Source organism: Rhagoletis zephyria, unplaced genomic scaffold, assembly GCF_001687245.7.
Source record: "Rhagoletis zephyria isolate East Lansing unplaced genomic scaffold, Rhagoletis_zephyria_1.1 Rzeph_scaffold_05652, whole genome shotgun sequence".
NCBI lineage: Eukaryota > Metazoa > Arthropoda > Insecta > Diptera > Tephritidae > Rhagoletis > Rhagoletis zephyria.
This window is the reverse complement of record NW_016162735.1, coordinates 1-25,401: the sequence shown is the minus strand read 5'-3', so window position 1 is coordinate 25,401 and position 25,401 is coordinate 1. Positions and strand designations below refer to the sequence as shown.

General features: G+C 35.2%; 1 protein-coding gene across 1 annotated transcript in view; it reads left to right on the top strand.

Annotated features, from left to right (window-relative positions):
* The window catches only part of LOC108372335 (neurexin-1-like), a gene marked incomplete at its 3' end in the record, with an annotated part of 36,516 nt that extends 11,532 nt beyond the window's left edge, over positions 1 to 24,984 (top strand). Inside the window, exons 3-10 of the mRNA XM_017627997.1 lie at positions 2,732 to 3,435; positions 3,522 to 3,771; positions 8,279 to 8,325; positions 8,435 to 8,607; positions 9,917 to 10,052; positions 12,176 to 12,460; positions 21,138 to 21,668; positions 24,788 to 24,984. Of these exons, the coding sequence (XP_017483486.1) occupies positions 2,732 to 3,435; positions 3,522 to 3,771; positions 8,279 to 8,325; positions 8,435 to 8,607; positions 9,917 to 10,052; positions 12,176 to 12,460; positions 21,138 to 21,668; positions 24,788 to 24,984 (2,323 nt within the window). The remainder of the gene's footprint in view (positions 1 to 2,731; positions 3,436 to 3,521; positions 3,772 to 8,278; positions 8,326 to 8,434; positions 8,608 to 9,916; positions 10,053 to 12,175; positions 12,461 to 21,137; positions 21,669 to 24,787) is intronic.
* Positions 24,985 to 25,401: the final 417 nt, after the last annotated feature.

The following is a 25,401-nucleotide window of genomic DNA, read 5'->3' as shown; positions in this document are numbered from 1 at the left end:
AGAAATACGAAAGCTGCGATAAATTAGTAACTATTTAAGCCAATTTGCTCAAAATCAACATATGAAATGACCTCTAATCAGAAAATGATAATTGTGTATCGATTTCCACCAAACTTGGTCCAGTTATTTTAATTAATCATGCTTATCATGCAGTTTATTGAAAGGTAGAAAAACGATATTTAATATGTGCGCCAGGACTATAATGTTCAGTTTTGCCCGAACTTATACTTCTTTACTTGTTATCTTTATACTCTATCGATAATAAAATCAATAGTAACATCCATCAAAATATCGATAACAAAAGCGATACAAATGTCGATAGCAAAATCGATAACAATATCAACAGGAAAATCGATAACAAAACCTATAAAAAATGTCGATAACAAAATCGTTAAAATATCGATATCGTTAAAAATATCGATTATTATATCGATAACAATAAAGACAACAGGGTGACAGCTGTACGAAGATTTCTGCATTGCGAATACTCTCCGTTCAGCCGTGCCTCCAGAAAAAATGCATACGCCTATAATCCGAAAAGGAGTGATCACGAAGAGTCTTCCAGTCTGATATAAGAGATTCTAACGTTGAGGTCAAGAAGCTCCTTCCTGGCAATAGTTATAAACATCGAAGCATTCTCCCTATTGCAGATAAATATTAGTAAAGTCAAAATGTAACTTGCTGTGAAATCGCATTTGGCTCCACAGCGACGCTGCTCTTTCTTCGTTTAGGTTCCTGAGATAAATCAAAGCCGCTTTCTCCAGCCTGGGTGTAAAATAAAATAACTTTAAGCTCAATTGTAATGTGTAACTGCTTATGCCAGTGAATCTCTTTTAACACTGGGGATAGGGATCCTAAAATAACTCAAAAAACGCCACGACACGTAAACTTAATTTTGGTTTGTAGATTACGGATCTATATACCGTTTTTCTAGATCAGGTAACTTTCCCAAAATATTTTCATTTTAGACTTTAACATGAAAAATTTTACTCATACGCCATGTACGAGTACATAAATATGTACATACATGCATATCTACAAATACGGTCAGGTACGCTATGGCGTATGAGTAACATTATTTCCTCCTCTTTACTACAAAAACTTACACCATTATAGCCGCAAAAAAGACATGGCCGTAGAGGACGGTTTCACCCAATCGCGGGTATGGGGAATGGAACTGTATTATTCTTTTCTTAAGTTTTCTGCTCACCTTCATAATTTTATTTATTTATTTATTTTTTTTAATTTTGCCTCCAATGGAACTTTTTCAAGTTGTATACCCCATTTCATGGTTTCTAACTTTTATCTGGTTGGTTTGTTTTGGCAGAATTTTTTTGGAAAAGATGTTCGAAATGTCTTAAGCCTGAACTGTTGTAAACATACCGGCACCAAGAAAAAGTTCTTGGACACTTTTAGGTGGAAAATCCGCAATTAAATACACAGGCACTCAAAAAAAAAGAAAGTTGTGAAGCTAGAGGAGGACTCCACTATTCTTCGATTTTTGGGGTGCCTAAAAACGAATATGGCCATTAAAGATAATTTATATTAACAAATTTCCCACAACTCCCCCTTCCACCTCCACTGAAGATTATAATTTTATTTTTCATGCAAAGTTGGGTAATCCTGTTTTTTAGGCCGCCGAAAGCGAAAATGACTACAAAAAAAGAATTAAATCCCTCCTTCACTTCCTATAATCCCCTTTCTACACCCTAAGTGTATTTCTATATTTTTTTGGCGCGCTTTAAACCGAATATGACCGTAAAAAATAATGTCCACCCTCTCGATTACGCCATAATGGACTCAAAGCACAAATTTCCAACGATCTATAGTCATTTCTTAGTTTCCCAGTTTGCTAATTAATGGGGTACTGACTAAGTATAGTTACAATTTTGAGCTTTAAGCCCATTAAGGACAATTTTCAAAAAAAAAATAAATAAAAATTGTATGAAGTTGTACAGAAAACTTGCAAAATTAATGATTGCAGTTCATTTCCCCATACCCGAAATAGGGTTAAACCGTCCCTTCTGGCCACATCATGCCATACACAACTTGTTTATGTTTTTACCGATTTTTATCGTTAGTAGCTTGATTTGTTTGCAAAACAACAAGCTATAATACAAAAGATTTGTTATTTTCTAATTTTTTACTTGTTGAAATTGAATAGTTTTTTAATAAAAATTAAAATATCTTAGGAAAATTAACTGATCTGGAAAACCGGTACACACATCCATAATAGCCTATTTCCAGCAAAGGCTTAACTGCAGTTGAGAGCTCAGAGAAGTTCCAATAATTCGGCAAGGCAAGGTTTATTCTTAAGTTTTCCTTTTTTCTCTTTCATTTGCTTGTACTTAATAGGTGGAATTACCCGCCTCAAGCTGGCATCTCCGTTTACCAAATGGCATAGACTGCAGTTAAGGCTTGGTGGAAATCAACTATAATCTACGACCCAATATTAATTTTACGTGTTTCGGATTTTTTTTTTTTGTGTCATTTCAAAACTTTAGATTTTGTCTACAATGTAATTATTTGTTTAGTCTTAATTTCCACTGCAATGCATAGACTGTGGCTATTCACCGATGTTTCTACGGATTCCATAACTGAGCTTATACCTCGAAAGTAAACACATTCACCACTACCCACACTAAAGACCCAATCGAAATCCTTACAATTGTTGCTTCGAACAAATTCCCTCAACGTGCATACATTTATTAATGAATTTCCACCTTTACAGCTTCAACAACTTCAGCACAATGCGGTCTCACATGGTGGCAGCGGCATGGCGACGATACTACCATTGCCTGCTGCTCCTACTACTACACACACAAGCGTTCCTCGTTCCCACCAACGCGCTACCGGCATCCACCAATACGCTTGCGGCACAAAGTGGTGGTGGCGCCGGCGGCGGCGGTGGCTCGAGCTCCAATAGTAATAGCAACAACAACAACAACAACAATAACAGTGGTAGCAATGTAGCAGGTGGCAATAGTAATGTAAATAGTAATAGTAACAACAATAACATTGCCATTGGGATACCCAATGCAGGCATAAATAGCGGCAATAACGCTGCAAACAATGTCAACGTCAGTGGGAGCGGCAGCAGCAGTTCGGCCAACAGCGGCAGCAGCAGCAGCAGCAGCAGCAGTGGTAGTGATATTGATTTGCTCAATATAGGTGGCACAAATGCGGGAGGCATTGGCGGTGTGGCCGGCAGCAACGCTAACAGCAGCAACATTATGGTATTGCCAAGAGAGAAGTTGTACGAGAAGTGCACAGGGCCCGGCGATCCAGGGCCTTGTAAGCAATATATTTATAAATGGCGCTATGAGCCGCTCTCCAACGAATGCACCACCTTCATTTGGGGTGGCTGTGAAGGCAATCCGCAGAATCGTTTCAACACAGAGGCCGAGTGTCTGTATCATTGCATTGGTGGACCGCGTAAGTGGCAAATGTTGAGAACGCTGCTAGCAAATTTTCAGCGTTTTTTCTTTTCATTTCTTGTCTAATTCTTATCTTCTTTTTAGATACGCTGCCACCTTTTTTGCGCTCGACTACCAGTGAGCCCAGCACGACTGAATCAGCGATACAATTGCCCGCAAACACAGCGGGGCCGTTTTATGGCGCTGATGGCTCTGATTCCAACCCTGTGCCATTCGAGCAACGAGGCCCTGAGCTGACATTTGCTGAAACGGGTCAAGAGAAAACATTCGTCTTTGCCAAGAATAACACATTCATCCAAATGGACGGTGATATTATACAAACATTTCAATTAAGGTAAGTTAAATTAGCATTTGCACGAAAACTGTCAAGTTGACTGGCTGCAAGGCTTACGAATTTCTTGCTAGCTGAGAAATGACTGTACAAGATCTTTGTCAATATAGTGAGATTTGTATTGTATTTTTTGTGTAATGCATTTAATTGAGGCGTTCGCATGACCTAGTTCGTTTTTAATAACAGAAACTACGAACAATTCGAAAATATTTTTTTCTTTAAACGTCTTAATGGGTTTGTACTTATGTAGGAAGGTGGGTGCGGCTACAGCTGACAGATGCGGCACACTTAGCCTAACGGGGAAGGCCTTTTGGGACACAATGACTTGAAATTGCATTTTACTCTGCACAGAAGGGAAGAGAAACTGTCGCCTATCTCTCCTTCAGCATCTACCAAATCTTGATGCTGAATATAACCACTCATCTTTAAGCATACAAACTCCGCGACCCTTCACCCTATATATGAAGGCTTTTAATGTAGCCTATCATTTTCATGGTCTTTTCATTTCAAATTTCAAATTGATTTCGGGCAATACCCCACAGTGTGGAAAATTAAGTTTCTTTGTGTCAAATCCTAATGTCTTGAGACGGAGAACAGAAGCGAACAATGTATATGTACCGGTATTTCGAAACTTGAGTGACTGAGAGTTCAGGAAAATTAATCTCGTTACATAAAAAAGATTATATTTTTTCTAATGAAATGAACTTTTGAAAAGGTTTAAATTTATACAGACAGCGTCAAAAATATGTATACGTATATTTTCCATACAAAATTTTTCTTATTTTTTTATATGAAAAAAATAGTTCATTCAACTGCAAGACCACAAGAATTTTTTTTTTCTTCAATACAGAACTCGGAATGATTCAAGAAATACCAATCAATTTTCAACGAAATTCTCAATTTTTCAATTCGATTTCTTAGAAAAATTTTGAGTATGCAGTTTTGAGGTTTTCAATTCGCTAAAAATCACTGTTAATTTTTTATTGTAGAGGGTTTTGCGCATTTTCTTGCATAAAATAATAGTTGTTTTTCCAAATTTTTCTAAGAAATCGAATAGAGAAATTTTAAATTTCGAAGCATTGATCTACGAAGGAATACATACCTGTTTGATTTCTCAAATCGATAACTACGTCATAAAGTATGCATTTTGAAATCGAATATTCATTTCCAGTTGCATTGGTACTATACGCTCCCTACAGCCATGTCCGTCGTATTTCATTTCTTGTAAGCAATTTGCAGCAAGTGGGCTGATAAGTGTGCTATTAAATGATTTTTCGGGTACTGGTATGTATACGAAAACTTAATGAAATTATTTCCTTGTTAATTCGATTGCAAACCTATTCGGCGAAAGCATCAATTATGTGTGCCAATGAATCACTTCTAAGTATTAATAAATGATTTCAATATAAATTTCAGTGAAATTAATTTCAGAAATTCCAAACGAAAATACATACATGCACATATGTACATAAGTTGCTTTAATCAGTCATATAAATATACATACATATTTACATAGCAAATATTATAAATTCTGGCTAACTGCAGGCTGCAACTTCAAATGCCAGGTCAGGCAGCTTTCAAAAGCATTCATAATGAATGAATGATTACAGAATGAATTTCTTGATTGCCTGGCGTACCTACTACATACGAGTATGTACTTTCGGTGGCAGTTGTGCTGCTGGAATTGCTTTTATTGCATAATAATTTACACTTACACATCGCAGCACATTCAAATAAACTAAATATGTATACCTTTTCTATTTACTTGTACGAGAGGCAACAAGCAGGCGGCAATCAACTTACATCTGTTTACACAAGTAATAACAAAACTTGCCTATTTCGATTATTCACCTTTTATTCCAAAACCGGTTTTCGAGTTATTCGCAAAATTGCAATTTGAAAAAAAAACCGGCTGCTGATTTTGAAATTAGGAAAGAAACGGATGAACCGGTTTTATTTTACATATTTTTATACAGTGAAAATGCTTATCTTGGTATGAAGTCTGGACTAAAAAAATACAATAAATCTATTAACAGCTTTTTCTTTATCAAGATTAAAATGAATAAAAATCAGTGAAAAATTCACGTTTGGTCTTTTTTTTAATACTTCATTGCATTTTGCTCACTTTTTTTCGGTTTTGAGAGTACTACACTCTTGCCGCCGTAGCCGAGTGCTAAGAGATGCTTACTGCCACTCGGCGGATCCATCGTTCAATATCTGGATCCAACAACATAAGCACAAGTTTTTTAAAGCAGCTTTCGCCCCTCGGCAGACAATGGCAACCCGCCGAGTGTACTTCTACCATAAAAAAGCAGAACACGAATGCAAAGAGAAGCTAGGCCAAACACGTAGAAAGCATTTAAGCGCCAAGCATTCGTTTATTGGAATCATATATGATATACTGTTCATCCCCAAATAACCTAGGATATTATTTTGAAACTATTTAGGAGCTTCACTTGAACTACAAAACTTCGAAAAACCTAAAAGTTTTATGTTGTAGACAAAGTTTTCAACTTCAATTTATTCAGCGGTCTAGATTTGGATGAAATGAAAAAAAACGATTGATTCTATCAAAAAATCCGGTTTATTCGATATTCGAAAAAAAACAAGATTTCAAAAAAAACCGCCTATAGAATGTCGATATATGGGTATGAATTGAAAGAAGAATTCGAAGCAAAGTTAACTGTACCTTTTGTTTTCAATTATCCTTTTGGAGCATGCCAAAAATCTCCTTCAAAAAAATAGTATCCTTAAAGATTTTGAAGAATCTTAGTTTAATTTAAATTAAGTACAATTATAATTTAAATGCTATGAATAACATATATAAGGATATAAAGGGATACATATTTCAAAAAATAATTTTCAAATTTTTAATAAATACTTCCACATTCGTTCCTTATTCAACCCGAGAGGATATGTCAATAATTGATTTGAATTGAATGTTCATCATACGCCCTGTCAGACCAATTAACAAATGTTCTACAATTGCCAATTTTCAAGACTAGAAGACATATTGCTTTGCTGCCTTGTAATGCGCACTTACAAGCCACTGTAATTTTTAAATTAATTAATTTTTTCGATGTCCTGCAGCCCTATTGAACATTTAAAGATGCAGATTTACTATAAATGCGTTAAAATATGGGAATCATATAGATTTTTTCACATTTCCAAAATTTTCATCGACGATTTGGTAGCCTTAATTCAAATTATCAACTAAATCTTCAACTAAAAGTCGGCACGGCTTATCGGTATCCTACTGCCATAAAGCTTCATATATATGCTATTTAGACTAAAAAGCACAAATGCAGAGGGTATGCATATCGAAATTTGCAGACAAATTTTTTTCCATATTTACTTAGGAAAGTCTTATGTCCATATATGTATGTATGTACATTAGAGTGGTCCAATTTTTGTACGGGGGAAAAAATGTCATCCTAGAAAACGGAGCACCCGCTCAGTTTTTTCCTTTTGATATTTGCAATATCTATACCAACTTTAAATTTTCTACTGTAACCAATACAGGGTGCTCAATGGCATTGAAATGCGCTACTGTATCGTTGTGAAGCTGGCAAAAATATTAGTGAATTTTATAAAAAGCTACTGTTGCCATGACAACTGAAGCTTGTGATATTTTTTGGAAAACTTAAATTTTAAATGTTCTAGGTTGCTTAAGCCATAGTTTGATTAATACAGTACACAGTGCCTCTACAGTAAAATCTAAGCATTGTGAACTTCCTCTAAATTTATACTTAGAAATGTAAAGTTTAGTACCAGCACCTCTTTCGACAAGGGGGAAAAAATTTTTTTGGACCCCTCCAATGTACATACATACACATGTATATGAGCACATCTCACGAGTTGTTACATTTTTGGACAAAAACGTGTTCCACAAAAACAAATTCCAACCGAATCGCGTAAAATTTGGATAAGATCCAACAAAAATTCCAAAATTACTGCAAAATTTAGAAAAACTCATAATATATTTATTGAAAATTTCTGAAAGATTTGAAAAATTTTTCATCTCCCGAAAACTGCAAGCATTAAGGAAAAATTCGATTTCCCGAAAACTCCGAATAATCCCGGAAAAATCCCAAAAATATCCAGAAATATCCAGAAATTTTGGAAAAATCCCGAAATTTCTCGAAAATAGTCCAAAAAATTTAGAAGAACTCGAATACAAGAAAATTCTAGTGAAAAGCCCAACGATAATGACGGCAAATAATCGATAACGAATATTAGTATGACTTCACGAAAAATCTTTTTATTTGTAAAATTTAATCAAAATATATTTTTCTACTTTAAAGCTTCTTGATTGCTCAGCAAGCTCGCAAAATTCTTCTTTAGTTTTATTTTAGGTAAAATAAACTGTTACATTTTTGAAGTTGTTGCCCTTTTTAGCAGATTGTTATTCTAGTAATGGATTTCCTAAATTTGTACTTTCCATTTTTTTTTAATTTTAAATTACTTAATTAAAATTACTTTATTTTCATCTGTCCTTTTCTTTCCACAGACTTTGTCGTGAGATCTCATTTCAATTTCGAACACGTCTACCGCATGGTCTGCTCGTCTATCACAACGTAAAAAATCCTGATCGTATTAATTTGGATCCCTACGCATTGTATGTGATTGTGGAGAAGGGTCAACTANCGAACACGTCTACCGCATGGTCTGCTCGTCTATCACAACGTAAAAAATCCGGATCGTATTAATTTGGATCCCTACGCATTGTATGTGATTGTGGAGAAGGGTCAACTGAAAGTTGTGCATGTTTTCGGAAAGCATTCAACAAGTGTAACCGTAGGCGAAGGACTCAATCGTGATGAATGGCATAGTGTAATGGTAAGAGAGAGTATGGATTCTCAAATTATTTCAAGGTTATTTGTGGGCAATTTGGCATTGTATATACATACATATATATAACTACACATGCATTGAATTTCAAACTCATATCTCAAAAATATTCCACAATAAAGCTTACATTACTCAACTTAGATTGGTACAGATTACTTTTGGAGCATTTTAAGTTATCAACACTCTAGCCCCGCTTTTACATTTTCTCATCTGCACTTCCTAAAATCTCTTTTTTCCTAAACAATTTCCATATACACTTTGCATGTACAGTAAGTTGTATCTCCTCTTCGTCATCAACCACGCTTTCGCCTATCGACAGCGTCTTCACATTCAAATGCTTGCTACTGTCGCTCCACTTGTCAGTCAGTCATACATTTGCATTGATTGTCAAAAGTCTACAAAACGCCAACAATCAGTTATGTCAACCACAACAACTACAACTACCACAAGCACTGCAATAACTACTCATATAGTAAGTATGAGTGCAATACGATTTACGAGTTCAGCTCTCATCAAGCTCTTCTCCGAAGACACTTGAGCAACACTATCTATCGACTGTGGTCATTAATAACGCTGCCGTTGAATGCATTTTCATGATGCGAATGCTTGTGCTTTGGTTTTTTTTCTTCCTTTTCATATTATAGCGCTTAAAGCGCTTTCTTCCCAACTCCTTACTGGCATCCTCTTTGCATGGTGCGGCGTTAGAACAAATACAAATGAATGCAATTTAGAAATTTATTTGCCATTGAAGCGTACCCTATAATTCACACTCGTTGGAACAAAACAAAGGCGTTGCATTGAAAATTCACACATTTCATCTATCTACCCTGCACTCACGACATACAAACTCATACACTCATTTATAATCTATGTATGTATGTATGTGCGCACACACGCATGTGGAATAATGCTCAAAAATCTTCTGCGAAATCATACTTGTCCATAGTTGGTGAGTATAGTCCCCATTTTGCTCACGCTTAACCCTTTCTGTTGTGTTACCTCTTAACCACAAATCAATTTCATTCAGTGTCATTCGATTCGATTTATCTTCAAAATTTCATTTGTATTTGTGTTGCACACCCCACCCCATAGTAGCCACAAGCATTAATAGGTATGTACATACTTGGATAAAAAGCCTCTTAGATGCAGTAAAATTTTAGTAACAGTTGTAGTAGAAGTAGGTAGTTGAGTTCTGTGTTGTTGTGTAGCTTTCAGGTCATTCAGCACACTATGTGACCATGTATGTATGTATGTAATGTGTATTTCTTTGTTTTTCTCTTGCCATCGATCAATGCAGGTACGCATCGATGTCCATGGCGCAAGATTGATTGCACGCGTTGACAACAGTCAAGAGGAAGTTTACTTGAAGGGCTTGAACCATGACACCAACTATGGAGTGTCAACGAATCTGCCGTCGGTGGTGCTGGTCGGAGGTGAGTAGATATTGTCTTATGGTGCGATAGTGGCAAATTATATCGAGCCCCAACCGCCAAAAAGCCGTAAGCGACGTTTATTTCAAAATTTTTCTTTTTTAATCAAATATAAAATTTCGAAACAAATTTCGCTTGCGTCTTTTTGGAGGTTAGGGGTTAGGCGCCTTTTCGATAGGTGTAAAAATCATGAATATTATCTAAAACTAAAGTTTATTGTATTATTACACATAATTTGTAAACGCGACAGTTCAAGCCTGACAGGGCAATTCTGGCTAAGATAGTTGCAACTTGCAAGACAGTTGAATGACACTAGGCAAGATACATAGTTTAAAAGATTTTATTTATTCTAGCACGGAAGTCTAATACCTTATTTCCACCAAAGCCTTAATTGCAGTTAAGAGCGCGGGTTAGTTCCAAGAATCTGGGGTGATCGTCAAAGTTTATTTCTCAATTTTTGCTTTGTTCCCTTCGTTGCGCTTGTACTTAATAGAAGGAATTACCCCTTCGAGTTGTAATCTCCTTCTTCCAACAGGCATAAACTGCATTTAAGACTTGGTGGAAATAAATACGACATAACAAACAAAGCTCCCTTCCCAACTTTCGTGGTGAAGAGCTCTTTGGACAGAAAACACCTGAGCATTTTCCAATTGGGGATGTTTTATCATTGCCCGAGTGAGCAAAGCACTGACATTCGAGAGATCCCTGGTTCGAGTCCTCGGACAGCGGAACTTTTATAATTTGTTAATTTCTTTTTATTTTTAATTTTACTCTGAGTTTTAAATTTTATATTTCGTCTTTATTAATTTTTTAGAAATTTGTTTTATGTATTTTTTTAAATTATTATATTTATTTTTTTTAATTATCTTTCTTTTTCAATTAATTTTTAGAAACTTATAATAAATTTAAACTTTGTTTTAATTAATTTTTCTTTTAATATGTAGAATTTATTTTTTTTTAAAGAGAAATGCATATTTTTTACATTTTCACGAACCTTTTTTTATTTTAGATCTTATTTTTTAGGTACTTACTTTATTTTTTCTTTAATTTTAAATTGTGTTTACGTAAATATATATTAATTTTTAGATATTAATTTTATATTATTATTATTTTGTTTTTATTACATGTTTAGAACGTTCTTTTTTGTTTTTGATTTTATATTTAATTAAGTTCTCTTGAAATTTTTAGATTTTATTTAAGAAAAATGCTTTTTTTAATTTAGTTTAAGTTTTAGGAACTTATTTTATTTTATTTTTTTTATATATAATTTTCTTTTAATTTTTAGATTTTATAGTTTTAATAAGAAAATTTTTTTATTTATAACTTTTTTATTTATTTTTCTAAAATTTCAATAAAATCTTTGTTCCTCTTTAATTCAATTTACTTTTTCTTGTAGTTATTTTTTTTTTCAAACAAAATAGTTTTAATAAAAAATTTTTTTTATTTATAACTTTTTTATTTATTTTTCTATAATTTCAATAAAATTTTTGTTCTTTTTTAATTCAATTTACTTTTTCTTTTACGTATTATTTTTTCAATCAAAATTATTTCATATTTTTTAAGGGAAATCTATTGACTACGTATCGACAATTTCTGCTGCATTGCGATATTTTTAATTAATTAATTAGCACATCAAACATTTTATATGTATTTGTGCTAGTGAAACAAATACATATGTTTGTATGTACATAAATACAATAGTTATATATATTTTCATTCAACTTCTTTGTTTATATTTGTTTATTAAACTAAATTTTCTCTACCTTTTTACTTTTACATGTTAATTAATCTTCATTACGGCGACTAAACAATGAAAAACGCAAACGCAACAACAAAAACAATTGCAACATCAACCAAACAACCGTACATGCTAAACAACATTGGCATAAAATGCTCAAAACTTTATAAATCACCAACAACAACAAAACCAACAAACCGAAAACACAAAAACGTTATAACCTGCTGCGTTTTTTTTTTGTTTTGCCACTATTCCTCCGCTCTTCTGATTGCATGCACACACTGGCGTATACGTAACTTTCACAACTGGCGCTCGCACGCATACCGTCAACGGCAACACACACACATGCATTTTCACATCCATTCCATTCACCAACACTCTGATGCAGGTCTTTCATCCGAGGAGAAACTGCATGGCGTCAAGTATATCATCGAATCATTTGTTGGTTGTATTCGTAATGTTGTTTTGAGTTCGGGCAAAGCGGCATCCGATTTGTTACCCATTACACCGCTGGTGGCCACCAAACATGAGAACGTCAACGAAGGTTGCGCCGACAAATGCTATTCCAGACACAATTTGTGTTTTGTGGGATCCCGTTGCATTAATCACTACTATGACATTTCATGCGATTGCTTTGGCAGCTACTATGAGGGCGAGCATTGCGATATTTACAGTGAGTAACACTTATGTACATACATACATACATACATGCTTCATATTCAGGTCGTAAATAATACATAGTTAAGTAGTTATAGACAACAAAAAAAAAATCCAATTAGAAACAAAAAAAAACACACAACACCCAAAAACCATGAAAACAAACTATCAACAAAAAGTTTCTGGATTTAAAATGGTTTTGCTTTGTTGGTGCACTGGCTGCAGAAATGTAGAATATGTATACATATGCGAATGCCCTGCAGGAAATCCTTTATTGGTTTTTGCTGAACTTGTGAAAAAATCTAGACTTTAACTTAAAGTACTTTATTAGGGACATGATATCGAACCGAAAGTATCGATATGGTACTCGTTTAAAGTATCACTGTAAAAATATCCGGCGCCCATTAATATCGGTATAAAAGACTCGGCATTTCAAATACCGATAACACAATCAAAAAAATTAATCTTAAAATTGGTCTCGTTTTCTAATAAAGTAGCAGTTGTTTTGAATTTTAACTAAATTGGGATATAAATGCGGTTTTTATAGATATTTCGACACCTATCGGACAAGTTTTCAAGCGAAATATATATTTTTACGTGGTTAATACATGTTTGGAATTTGAATCAAATTGAACGATAAATACGGGTTTGGAAATATCTCGATTCCAGCGACACCTATCGGGATTAATTACAACGAAAATATTTCATTTTAAGTAGCTAATACACGCTCTGAATTTGAATGAATCCGGACTGAAAATACGATTTTAGAGATATCTCAACTTCAGCCTTACCTACCGGAAATTTTGTTTTCCCTATGCACAAAAAATCGAATGTGCATTAAAACTTTATTAACCACCTTTCTTTTGATATCCGTATTCTGTTAATTAATTTTTTACTTCATTTATGTATTAAGTGTCGTCTATAGTAGTATAGTAGAAATATTTTTCATTATTTCTGTCGCTAGAAAAAGTACTTTGCGGTTACTGTAAATTTTCTTGCAGAAATAAATACGCTGGCATTTATTCTTCAGAAGATTGTGGGGCTTTAATTCCAAACACCAATGAAACGAAAAAGCGTCTGAAGAGGGGTTGGAGGGTTTGGCCACTATTAAGATTAAGATTAAGGATATGATTAATGTTAAGAATAAAATTAAGATAAAGATTATGATTAAGATTAAGATTGAGATAGACATTAAGAGTGAAATTAAGATTAAGATGAAGACTAAAATTAAGATTAAAATTAAGATTTTGATTAAGATTAAGATTAGTATAAAAATTAACATGAATATTAAGATTAAGATTAATGATAAGATTAAGATTAAGATTAAAACTACGATTATGATGATTATTCAGATTAAGATTATAATAATGATTTCGGAACGAGCATGTCTAATACGATTAGGTGGTTTAAATCATTAACATAATTGTTATAATTACGTCTTAAAAAAACAATCCTCTAAAGTAAGGCGTTGCTGATAATATTTTGCATATGCGAATTGCGTTTTATTTTTTACCTCCAAAACCGTTAGAGAACCCAAAATAAAACTTACAGGACATGTAAAGCACATTTGCGCGAACATTTAGTAAAATTAGAATAAAAATCATAATTAAAATTATAGTTTTTCAAACTTTTGACTGTTTCCTACACCCAGAAAAAGGTTTAGTTATAATAACCAAGATTTGGTTATAGTGATCAAGTGGCATAGTTGGATATGGCGAAATAAATATATAGTTCACGAAAGTCTGCAATTTACTTAAGACTTCTAGTTGGGACAAATGTATATTTGTTAATAATTACAAAACGACTACCTTGATTGGACAATATTGTTAGTTGAATAAAATCATTGTTGAGCAAATATAAACAATGCTTTGGTTGATACAAGTTTTCAATTAATTTTGTGAACTTGCTGTAGACTTGAATCAGCTAACCGTTTATTATTAGGAAAAAAGTTTCAGTTTGACACAAATAAAAATTTACTCGATGTTTGTTGTGTTTACTTTCTTCTTTTATTTGCATATATTAAGCATAAAAATACGTACATATTTACATAAGTTAGTTACTAAAGTAAATAATACATATGTATATGGTGGTAAGAATTTCCTAAAAAACAACGATGAAACAGGAACAGTCGTGCGAAAACCCAGGTCAATATCTGCTGGAAGTATACTGCTTTGCTTTTTCCTTAGCTAAATAGACACTTTCAAATTATAATTCACATGAATTATATATCCACTGAAAAACCCCGGTTGGCATCAAACTTTATATTTTTAATTAAACTTTAAACTATGCGCGCACCGAAACAACTCGCGATGATAGCAAAACTGAAACTGAGACAAACAAGTATGGGCATGTCATAGCACACATGGCGCAGCGATCGACATGCCATAGCTTACTGAGCGCTCTGGGACCACATGCGTGTTTCACCCATATACGAACAGCGGTAGCGGAGCAATGATTTCCACGCACAATGCAATGGTCGGCATACTAGCGCATTCAAACGATTCAATAAGTGGGACTGTGTGCATTGCTCAGCTGGCGCTCTTCGTATGTGCTCAGAGAGCGCTCAGCATTCTTTAGGGGTGGCTCACAAGCATGAATATGTTCCACTCTCAAACCAAATCGTGGTTGCCTCAACTAAGATTTGGTAACTATGACTAAACCACGTGTTGAAAGAAAGCTTATCTGCATTAGCAGAGCTTAATAACATCCTTTTATGAACCATACGTTAAGTTGAATGGAATTTGTAGAAATATGCTTCAAAGAAATATTTATTAGTATTAACCAAACCCTTCAACTAAATTAACGATTTGTTACAACCTAGATGAATATTAGAAGCTTTAATATATTTAGTTATAATTACCAATCGATGGTAATAGTTCCCAATCCTTGGTAACAGTTCCCAAATATTGTCAAAATTCGGGAACTAAATATCTTTAGTTGTCGAAACTAATCCTTTTTCTCAGTGTATTCAATATGTTTTTTTTTTTACCAAATTAGCTTCATATGACCCTGCCGGTCAGAATTTAAGACAAAAAAGGAATTACATACCAGTTAACCAGGTCTAAGTTCGGACGGGCCGAAATTAAATACCTGGCGCAAGTATTAAATATAGTTTTTTCACCTTTCCGAAAACTATAGCTACATGGTAACCAGGGTGGTTTTACGTTCAGAACGTTCAGCTAGACATAATAATCACACAAAATTTGGTACAAATTGGTAGAACGGTTACCGAGATACATATATGTGATCATAAGTGGGCGGTGCCACGCCCATTTTTCAAAATTTTATCATAAACATATTTCTTGGTAAAGAATTGTTGCAAGCATCAATTTTGAATAACTTAGCATTAGTATTTACTGATTCATCGAAGATTTCGTATTTCTCGAAATTACCGTTATATGGGATGTGGGCGTGGTTATTGTCCGATTTTAAAAATTTTCAGCCGTTTGGTATGTGTTACCAAGGTTAACAACTGTGCCAAGTTCAGGAGACACTGGTTTAGCGGTTGCCAAGAAATACACATGTAATCATAAACGGGGGTGGCTACGCCCATTTTCCAAAAATGTATTACTTGTATATTCTTATTTTTCGTCTAAAAATCATTGCGAGTATCAATTTTCAGTGAAAAAGCTTCAGTAATTACTAAAATATGTAAAAAAAAAAAGTTGACCTCGAGATGACCTTGAAATTGGCTCCCACGTTATTTTGCCACTCAGCATTGGAAAGGTTTTTTTAATGAAATTAACATACTTAAAAAAAAGTTTTAAAAAAGTTTAAAATAAAAATCGGCAGAGGGGGGTAACGTTCAGAAAAAATGCCCCATATATAGTTTCTAACTCGCATTCTTATGTCCTTATTCATAAAAAATAAAATAGGATTAAAAAGCTCTATAAAGTGACATTTTCATACAAAATTTCGATTTATAAAGCAGTTAAAGTGTTCTTTATATTTTATGAATTTGTTTATTAAAGTTTAATGGCCCTATTCATAAAAAATAAAATAGGTTTATAGAGCGCTATAAAGTGACATTTTCATACAAATTTTCGATTTGTAAAGCAGTTAAAGTCTTCTTTGTTTTTTATAAATTTGGATATAAATTTATACACGTCTATAGAGGGCTGCATGAATTCATTTAAAATGCCTTATGAATTATTCATATACAAAACGAATGAATGATTTTGCCTTCAAATTCTTTTGAATTTGAGTGAATACCTGTTCTGATACATGTTTCATACATTCACGTTAATAATATCAATTCATATAAACGCGTAACAGCCTCTTAAATGTATAAACCTCTTAAATAAATCGGTTTCCGTACAAAATTAAACAACTTTACGAGGTTTACGTGGATATGAGCTTTTAACGCCTTTAGATGAATTGCCCTGTACATTCATAACTTAGAAAATTCCAAACGCTGAGTGTTTCGTATGTGAAGTAAAATATTCAAATCTACTGTACTCTGTTTGGTTAGAAGTGTGAATGAATTCATGCAGCCCTCTAGTGCGCTAGTGCTCTTCAGAGACGATTTCGTATGGACTATGCCCATGCAGCACTAAATAATCGTTAACTCTACAAAAGAAAAAAGAAAATTAAACTTTAGAATGATGACAACGTTTTCTGAAAAAGTAATTTTCAAAGGAATGTCAAGTAATTGTTAACATTTCAGCAAAATCGAAAAATAAATTTCAGCTCCATAACAAATTTCTGTTCGAGTCTCGAATTTCCCCGTGTAAAATAAATTAAATAACAATTAACGAAATCTTTCCTTCGCATAAATTTCACGGCAGCAACGCAGACAATAATCCATCCAACCAAACAAAAGTAAAAGAAGAGATGGCTAAAAAACGGGGCATCTTTCGCGCTTCTTTCGCTGAACAATTTCTCTACAAGCAACATAGAGATGCACTCAGTAAAATTTCTAGTGCGGTCGATATGGGTCCACCTCTAATCAGAAAGGATGTCTACCTCAATGTACGTGGCATGCGGCGCGATAAATTCGCGCTAAAACGCATCATCAAGGAGAACATAGAGCTTTTGGAGCGCCTCAATTGCATACGACGTACACACGGACACACCGACAGCTACAACACAAGAAAGCGCATATCACAGACACGGCTACAAAATTTGGTGCGACGCGTCGAAAGTATTCAGATGGAAAATCAATTATTGGGCTGCAGATTGCTGAAAGTAAAACCATTACTGACCACCACATCCTTGCCGAATGCAACGCACAACAGCATGCCCGCACTGGAGAGATTAAAGCTACGGGAGCAGCTACTTATGGAGCGACTGCTGCACCCAAAAATCTATCTCGATTTAGAAGTAAAAAATATACGTCCGCTAGGTCGCATTTTCATACAACTCTACACGGAGGCCTGCCCCGAAATGGTGTTGGAATTTGCACGCGCGTGCTCGGAAAATCGCTTGCAAGCGATAAACTTTATACGCATTTTTCCAGGCCTCTGGATCGAGGGCGAAATCTCTGTTTACAATCGCACGCTGAGTTCGCCGAATTTCCATTATGACATGGATCTGTTGCGACACGATTCGGGTCGTGGCATTTTCTCATTCGCCAAATGTTACATAGAAAACGGTTTCCCCTATGGGCTATTGAATTTCACAGCCAGTTTCAAGCCATTGCCGGTGCTCAATGGCGAACGTGTCGCTTTCGGTGAATTGGTGTCGGGGCATCGGGTATTGGATTGTCTACCGGATTATGGCACAAAGAATGGCAAGACCAGAAAAGATATTGTTGTTGTGCATAGTGGTTTAAAGACAGACTATGATCTGTGAAAGACGATGGTTATACGTTGTGCTTTGAGTTTTTATCATGATTTTAAGTAAATTCCTCTAAATAAATTAATAATAATAAAAATGGTTATGAAGTTATGGGAAATCAGTTTGTGTGTAAATAAAACAAGAGGTTTATCTGAAACTGGAAGAACTGAACTGAGTTTCCATCCACGCACATGGAAATTCGAAGGACTACTACTACTACGAAGGCTACTCTATCAAGCCGCCCGGGATTTGTTGGAATACCAAATTTAGACAATTCACCATAGATACAGCTTCTCTTCATACTATCAGGCGACTCAAAAGACAACCGAAAGTCGATTTTCTTATCTAAGGTTTTTTCCTGGATTTGACGAACTTAGCAAATATGGTCAATCGTGAATTTTCCAGCTCTGAAGCAAACCCCAATAAGGCTTTATCAGTTGGTTTATGAATAGCTTCAATATTCCAAATAGTAATGTCGATATGTTGTTGTATGTCATAGTGAAGCCCATACTCGAGGCCCACTCGAAAGAAGAAGTACCTTTAATGGACTTGGGCGAGCCTACGACATTGACTATAAATTGTTATCTTTCACACAGCCTATTTTTAGAGCATAATTAACCATATTTTTGCTATTACCAATCAAAATTCTAAAAAAGCGGATTTTCGGCCCACGCTATTGTACATAGGAAACGCGATTCCTCGTGACTGTCTTTCGAGAGCTCAATATGCTTATTACAAGAAAAGGTCGGTGGATACCGCCCTTCACGCATTGGGAAAGTGGTTGGGGCCTTCCTCGACATCTAAGCGGCCTTCAACAATGTCACTCCAGTGGCAATAGTCTAGTATATTCAAATCTGGTGGTTGAAACCAACCTAATGACGGCACTGACTTCGTGAGAGCACTGTCGCGGCGGAGTGGGGGAGCGCTTGCACTCAGAGCAGAGTCAATAGGGGCACTCCGCAAGGTGGTGTTCTCTCTCCCATGCTCTTGATTGCGGTTGTAAACGACCTTCTAGAGGAACTAGGCTCTCGGGAATGTGGAACTTTTGGTTATGGGACTTTTTCTAGACACCCTTTTTGATCTGACTCAAGGTTACCTGAAATCCCAGCATGACGGAACTGATCTTGTTTACCAGAAAGTACAAGATACTCGACTCCCTCGAGTGGAGGTGTTCATCTGTGGCTTTCACACAGGGTCAAGTACTTACACTTGATCGAGTAGAGGAAGCTGTCGTGGAAAAAAGGCGGATCGCCCTAATAGGAATTTGTGGAGTATTAGGAACCACACCTACTGGCGCTTACCGTCATGTTGAACATGGCGCCTGCGGATATTGTAGACAGAATTGTCGCAGTACGAGCTGCAATTAGGCTCATAGAAACCGGGTGGTAACACTTTGGAATTCTGGAGGGCTTTGACTTCGCCCTGAACTCATGGATTACAGCGCTTCCGAAATGGCTCTGAGAAGCTGCTTCTCTACCTACATATATTCCCCAAGAGAGGACTGGGTAGGGCGGGATTACTAGGAGAAGTTTGGTGGAGGTTTTTTCTGCCGAAGACTCTCCACCAAAACTATGTGCAGGCTTCCGGACTTCTGCATCATCAAGGAAGCGGTAGGCTGAATGCTACAGGGTGTGACTGCGTGGCTGATGACCTGGCATAGGAAAGGCACCTTAAAACGTTATCCCCATATAAGGGGCAACTGGGGACGCCTCTGTCCATCTGCGGTACACTATAAAATGGACAAAAGAAATCGATGCTCCATTTGTGACATAAAAATGAAAAGGAGACTTTTTTTGCTGAAGAAAATGTTTTTAAAGGGCACTTCAAAATATTTTTTTGCATCGCAAGACACGAGTGACCCATCGTTGCCCCTTAAAGGTACCAAAAAAGACGTTAACTCTCAAAGGCTACTGATGGGGTTCTGACAGGTCATTGTGCGATTGGAATTCAAGTGGTAAGACCAGGAATTTCAACTGATCCCCTTTGTATCAGCTGTCAAGAGAAAGATGAGGTGGAATCATCTCCACACTTTCTTTCAGACTGTTCAACGTTCGCGAGGCTAAGATGGAAACCTTTTGGCTCGCACTTTTTAACAAACACTGATCTCTCAGGGATCGAAATTTGCCGTTTTTCTGACTAAATTAAAGGTCTCCGTTCAGTTTTTTGGGGGTATCACAAAAGACAATCTCTTAATTGTCCAAGCATGTCCCTGCTTGGGGCAACCACTTTAACCTAATCCAACCTAACCTGTATTTCTTTGAGCTATGAGCTAGTTGGTCACATTAGGTATGGCACTAGCTACTTGCAGGCTCTTACTAAAGGAAATATTTTTTGAAAGAAGTGGGTACGAGGTGTGATCGCAATGAAAGCGGCATTACAAAGAAGCTTACGTGGTCTGAATGGAACATGAGGAGATCAAGGCAGCTTCTCATTCTCAATAGGTGCGATATGTCATTGGCCATTGGCTTAATGCTAAACGTCTCGGCTTCAGCCACAATAACTACTGCAGGAGCTGCTACGACAGAGAAGAGCCTGAATCAATCAGGAACTTACTCTGTGATTGCCCTGAACTATGCAAGAAAAGACAGAAATTCCTGGGTATAGGCTTTTTATATGATCTTAGTATAACGGCAAAGTTTTGAACTCGGAAGTTGCTAAGATATACAGACTCCAAAAACTGCACTAACGAGTAGAGGTTTTGGATCTATTGTATCACGATGGGCCCCTGACTAAGCCTAGGTGTACGGACTTCCTCTAAGTTTATCAGCCACTTGACCTAATTACTTACTTAATTAATAAATATTATTTTCTAACGTACATATGTACATAAGTACGTGCATATGTACCTTCAACACATGTAATATTTCACTACTTATTTCTTGTTTCTCTTCCTCTTTTTCTTCTTCCCTTTCCAGCTGCCACCATAATGACACTACGCGGCTCCAGCTATGTCTCCTATCGCATCTATGACTGGAAGGATCGCGTACATTCCTCCAATACTCGCATTAGTCTCATGTTTCGCACACAATTCGACGATTCAGCACTCTTCTATGCGAGCGGTGAATCACTCAAGCATCAGTACATTGCTGCTTCGATAAAAAATCAATCAATTCATGTGGAAATGGATTTTGGCGATAACGTTATGTCGACAGTGCTCACCGATGAGTTGACGCGCAGTAATTGGCATAATTTAACCATTCACCATGAACGACGCACCGTGCGCATCATACTTGATCAGCAAATGAAAATATTGGAAATACCTGCTACGTCGAGCGGCAATTTGCTATTCGATCCGGAAATTTATTTCGGTGGCGGTCCGGATTTGCACAAAAAGAAGGGCTTACATTCGCAGAATAATTTCGTTGGCAGTCTTAAATATGTCTACTATAATGATGTGTCGATTTTATATGAATTGCATAAAAGTAATCCGAAGGTACACTATCACGGTAAGTAAAGTATGTGCGAGTCAATTTTTTGAGGTAGTGCACATGTGAGCGAAAACTTCATATGGACATAAATACATATGTATGTATGTATATGTATATATTTGTTTAAAATGATCCGAATAAGTACACTCGCGTGTGAAATAAATGCTGCTATTAATGTAAATAAGAAGAATACTTTATTTACGACTGAATCTTTCTAAGCTCCTAAAACCTCGCTTCTTAGAAAAATTCAAATCTAAAATCCAAAGTACCTTTCCGTGCATCCGAGCCCAAGTAGAGCTTTCGATATATTTCCGGAACCTCTCTGGAATTCGCTGACATACTGTCGATTTTCATTTTGTTAAATTTCGATTTGTTCAAAAATTTTCGGAATTTTTTCAAAATTTTGTATGTATCCTACATACCTTTTGATGACATTTCTCATTTTTTCCGAGATTTCCTTCGGTTTTTTTTTCGGGGTTTTAGATACCACTTCGCGATCCGGTTATTTCGACATTTTTTTTTTTTATTTCGATATTACATAGAAACTTCATAGAAGATTTCTAAATTTAATTCTGACTTATTTGAGATTTTTTACAATTTTTCGTTATTATTGATGCGATGAGATTTCTTTCAGAAATTATCGGAGTTTTTTTTACGATTTTTTTTTTTTGTATTATTTGGCGATTCCCCTAGACTTCTTAGAAAAATTTCAGGTTTATTTAGATTTTGTTTGCTTTGCGTGTTTTTCGAAATTTTAAAGCAACTATTGTGGTTCTTTTGCAATTTAGTCATAATGTTTTTTTTTTAGAAATTTTCGAGGTGTTTCGACATTTTTTATGACTTCGCAATTTTTCAAATTTTTTTTGCAGCTTTTTGGGGGATTTTTTAGGTACGTTTTCGTGAGCTTTATTTTATTTTAACTTAGTTTGCTTCATTTTTAGGAATGTAGTCATGAATTTTTGAAAAATTTTTGTAATCTTTTTTGGTATTTTTTGTGATGCACGCTTTCCCGTATCTTATTTCGTACACTCTTAATTTTTTTTCACATATTACTGAAAATTTTTGGGTAATTTTTTTGGTTTTCTCCATACCTTTTGGCAAATTTTCGGATGGTTTTTATTTTGTTTTCTTTGCTTTTCGAATTTTGCGGAAGTTCATAGGGACCTTTCGGAGTGTAGTCATGAATTCCGCAGTTTTCCGCCCGATTTAATTTTCGGGACCTCGTTGGGCTTTTTACGGGAACTATTGTTGTTTGTTTTGTTTTGAGAGTTATTAATGACCTTTTCGAAATTTTTCGGGATCATCTTAAATGTGTTTATTAATTTTTTATGACCTTTAACAAATTAATATACTCGAAATTTCATCGGAAATTTTCTAAAGCTTATTTCTCTAATAGTTCGGTAGTTTTTAGTTTTTGATCCTTTGAAAACATTGATTTCGTGATTTTAAAAGAATTTCGTACGAGCCCTTTGGAACTTAGTCATCGAAACCTAATTTGGAGATTCTTCTGGGATTTCCACAATTGTTTTTGGTTTTTTTTTTGAAAGTGGGGAAGTTTTTTAATTTTATTTGGGTGTTTTTTCGAGTATTTCGGAATTTTATAGGAACACTTTGAATCCTTCTAGAGTTTATTTGTGACCTTTTCGAGATTATATGGAATTTTTGCAGGGTTGGTTTGGAGATGCTTTGAGCTTTTTGTGAGCTTTCACAATTTTTCCCCCGAATTTCTTTCAGAAAATTTTGTTAGTTTTTCTCTTGAAATTTTGTGTGACTTCCTCGGCAGTTTTTTGGGAACTTTCTGGTTTATTTTATTTTTTTGCTTAGTTTTGACATTTTTCGGAAATTCAAAGAAATTTTTGGGACTCTGTGAAATTTAGATATGACTTTTTAAAGATTTTTGGGGAAGTAGAGGAAATTTATCGGAATTCTTTTATCAGTGTTGTGAGTTTTTCGGCTGTTTTTGCAAAATGTCTCGGGATTCCTTTGAAAAATTGTCTGAATTTTTTCACGAGTAGTTTGAAATTTTGGCAAGACTTCCTCTGGATTTTTTCGGTGGATTTTTTGGAGGCCTTCGGAAATTAGTCATGCCTTTATCGAGGTTTTCGCTAGTTTTCGGATGTTGTTAATTTTTGATAACTTTTTTTTCGGAATTTCTTTCTTTCTTTAATTTTCGGAATTTTCTTTACGAATTTTCTAGGCTTTAACGGAGCTTTTAGGATTTGCTTGGCCAGTTTTCGGGAACTTTCAGTTTAATTGTGCTTATTTTTTTTAATTTTGATCTGAGCTTACCAATCACCTAGAGAAATTGCTGCAGAGTTTGTGAGATAAAAATTATTGAGAGACATTTGCAAATTCACACCAATATCAGATAAACGTAACAAAAGCAGATTGCCGTTATTTATTGCATATGAAAGATACGAAATGTGTTACATATTGCATTTAATAATCGCTAACGGAACTTGCAGATCAATCATACAATTTTCTTATTTCGCCCGCTGTTTCCTGTACTGGCACATAAATCAAACTTTAATTGCATATATTGCCGCAATACACATACACATACATATGTAGTATGTACCCGTACATTCGGGTGCATCAACCTCCAGACAAAAAAAAATGGTACTGTTTTTCCATCGGAATTATAAAATTTACTATTTAAGACTCTCCAAAAGATTTCTGAATAATTTTAAGATTTATGTGAACTAGACCCATTTGAAAAAAACATAAGAAAATTTATTTTTTTTTTTTTTTAATAAAATAATGTAGTTTTTAAAACCATTTTTTCCAAAAAAGCAGCACAGATACAGAAAGAGTTTAAGTTTAAATGGTCTGGATAAATTCAAAAAATCATGAGATTTTTTGTGAAATTTTTAAATCGCTCCAGCACACGAAATCTTTAATATTTTCCAAATTTTTCTGGCGGATTTCTTAAATTATAAAAAATTTTATAATTTTGGTGAAAAAATGTTCTTGGTGAGGCACCCTAATGTATACAATGTTATTTTGAAAATTATGTGCTTATCATTCCAATCTACACTTTTTGAAATACATTCGCACATGCGCGTTCGCAACATTTGTGAGTATCTCAATGATTATTGCTATTTCTTTTATCTATCTATCTATTTATATGTATGCAGGTGTCCTCGAAGCCGAATTTCAAGAGAACGAAGTCAACGTCATACCCATAACGTACCCTTTTGCGACATCTCACATTTGGTGGCCCATAAATCACGCCGAAGAATTTAATATTAAATTCGATTTCCGGAGTAGTCGTACAGCAGCAGTGTTGGCATACAGTGATGTGACAACAGCATCCGGAAATGGATATTGGGAGGTAAGTGTCGATGCAGCTACATATGTACTTACTATATCTATATTCGCAAAAGTTAAGCAATTCAACAAAATATGATTTGTAAGGTCGTTTTGAGTGTATGCGCGCGCGTGGTAAGCAAGTGTGTAAGTATATATGTATGAGCGTCCATCTATGCAAATGCATGCGAGTGTATTATGCAGCAACAACATCTACATACCAAACCTAGTTAAAATCAATTTCTTAAATGTTGTATATATGTATGCGCTCATATGTTCCATGCGTCCATATACATAAGTATGTATGAGTGCATATTCATGACCCCGGCTGGCTTCATAAGGCTGTGCGCCTGTAAGTATGTGACAATTCCTGTGCCCAACAGCTTTTGCTTCACAACTTACACTTTGCTGCTGCTGTTGTTGCTGTTTTCGTTGCTGCCCT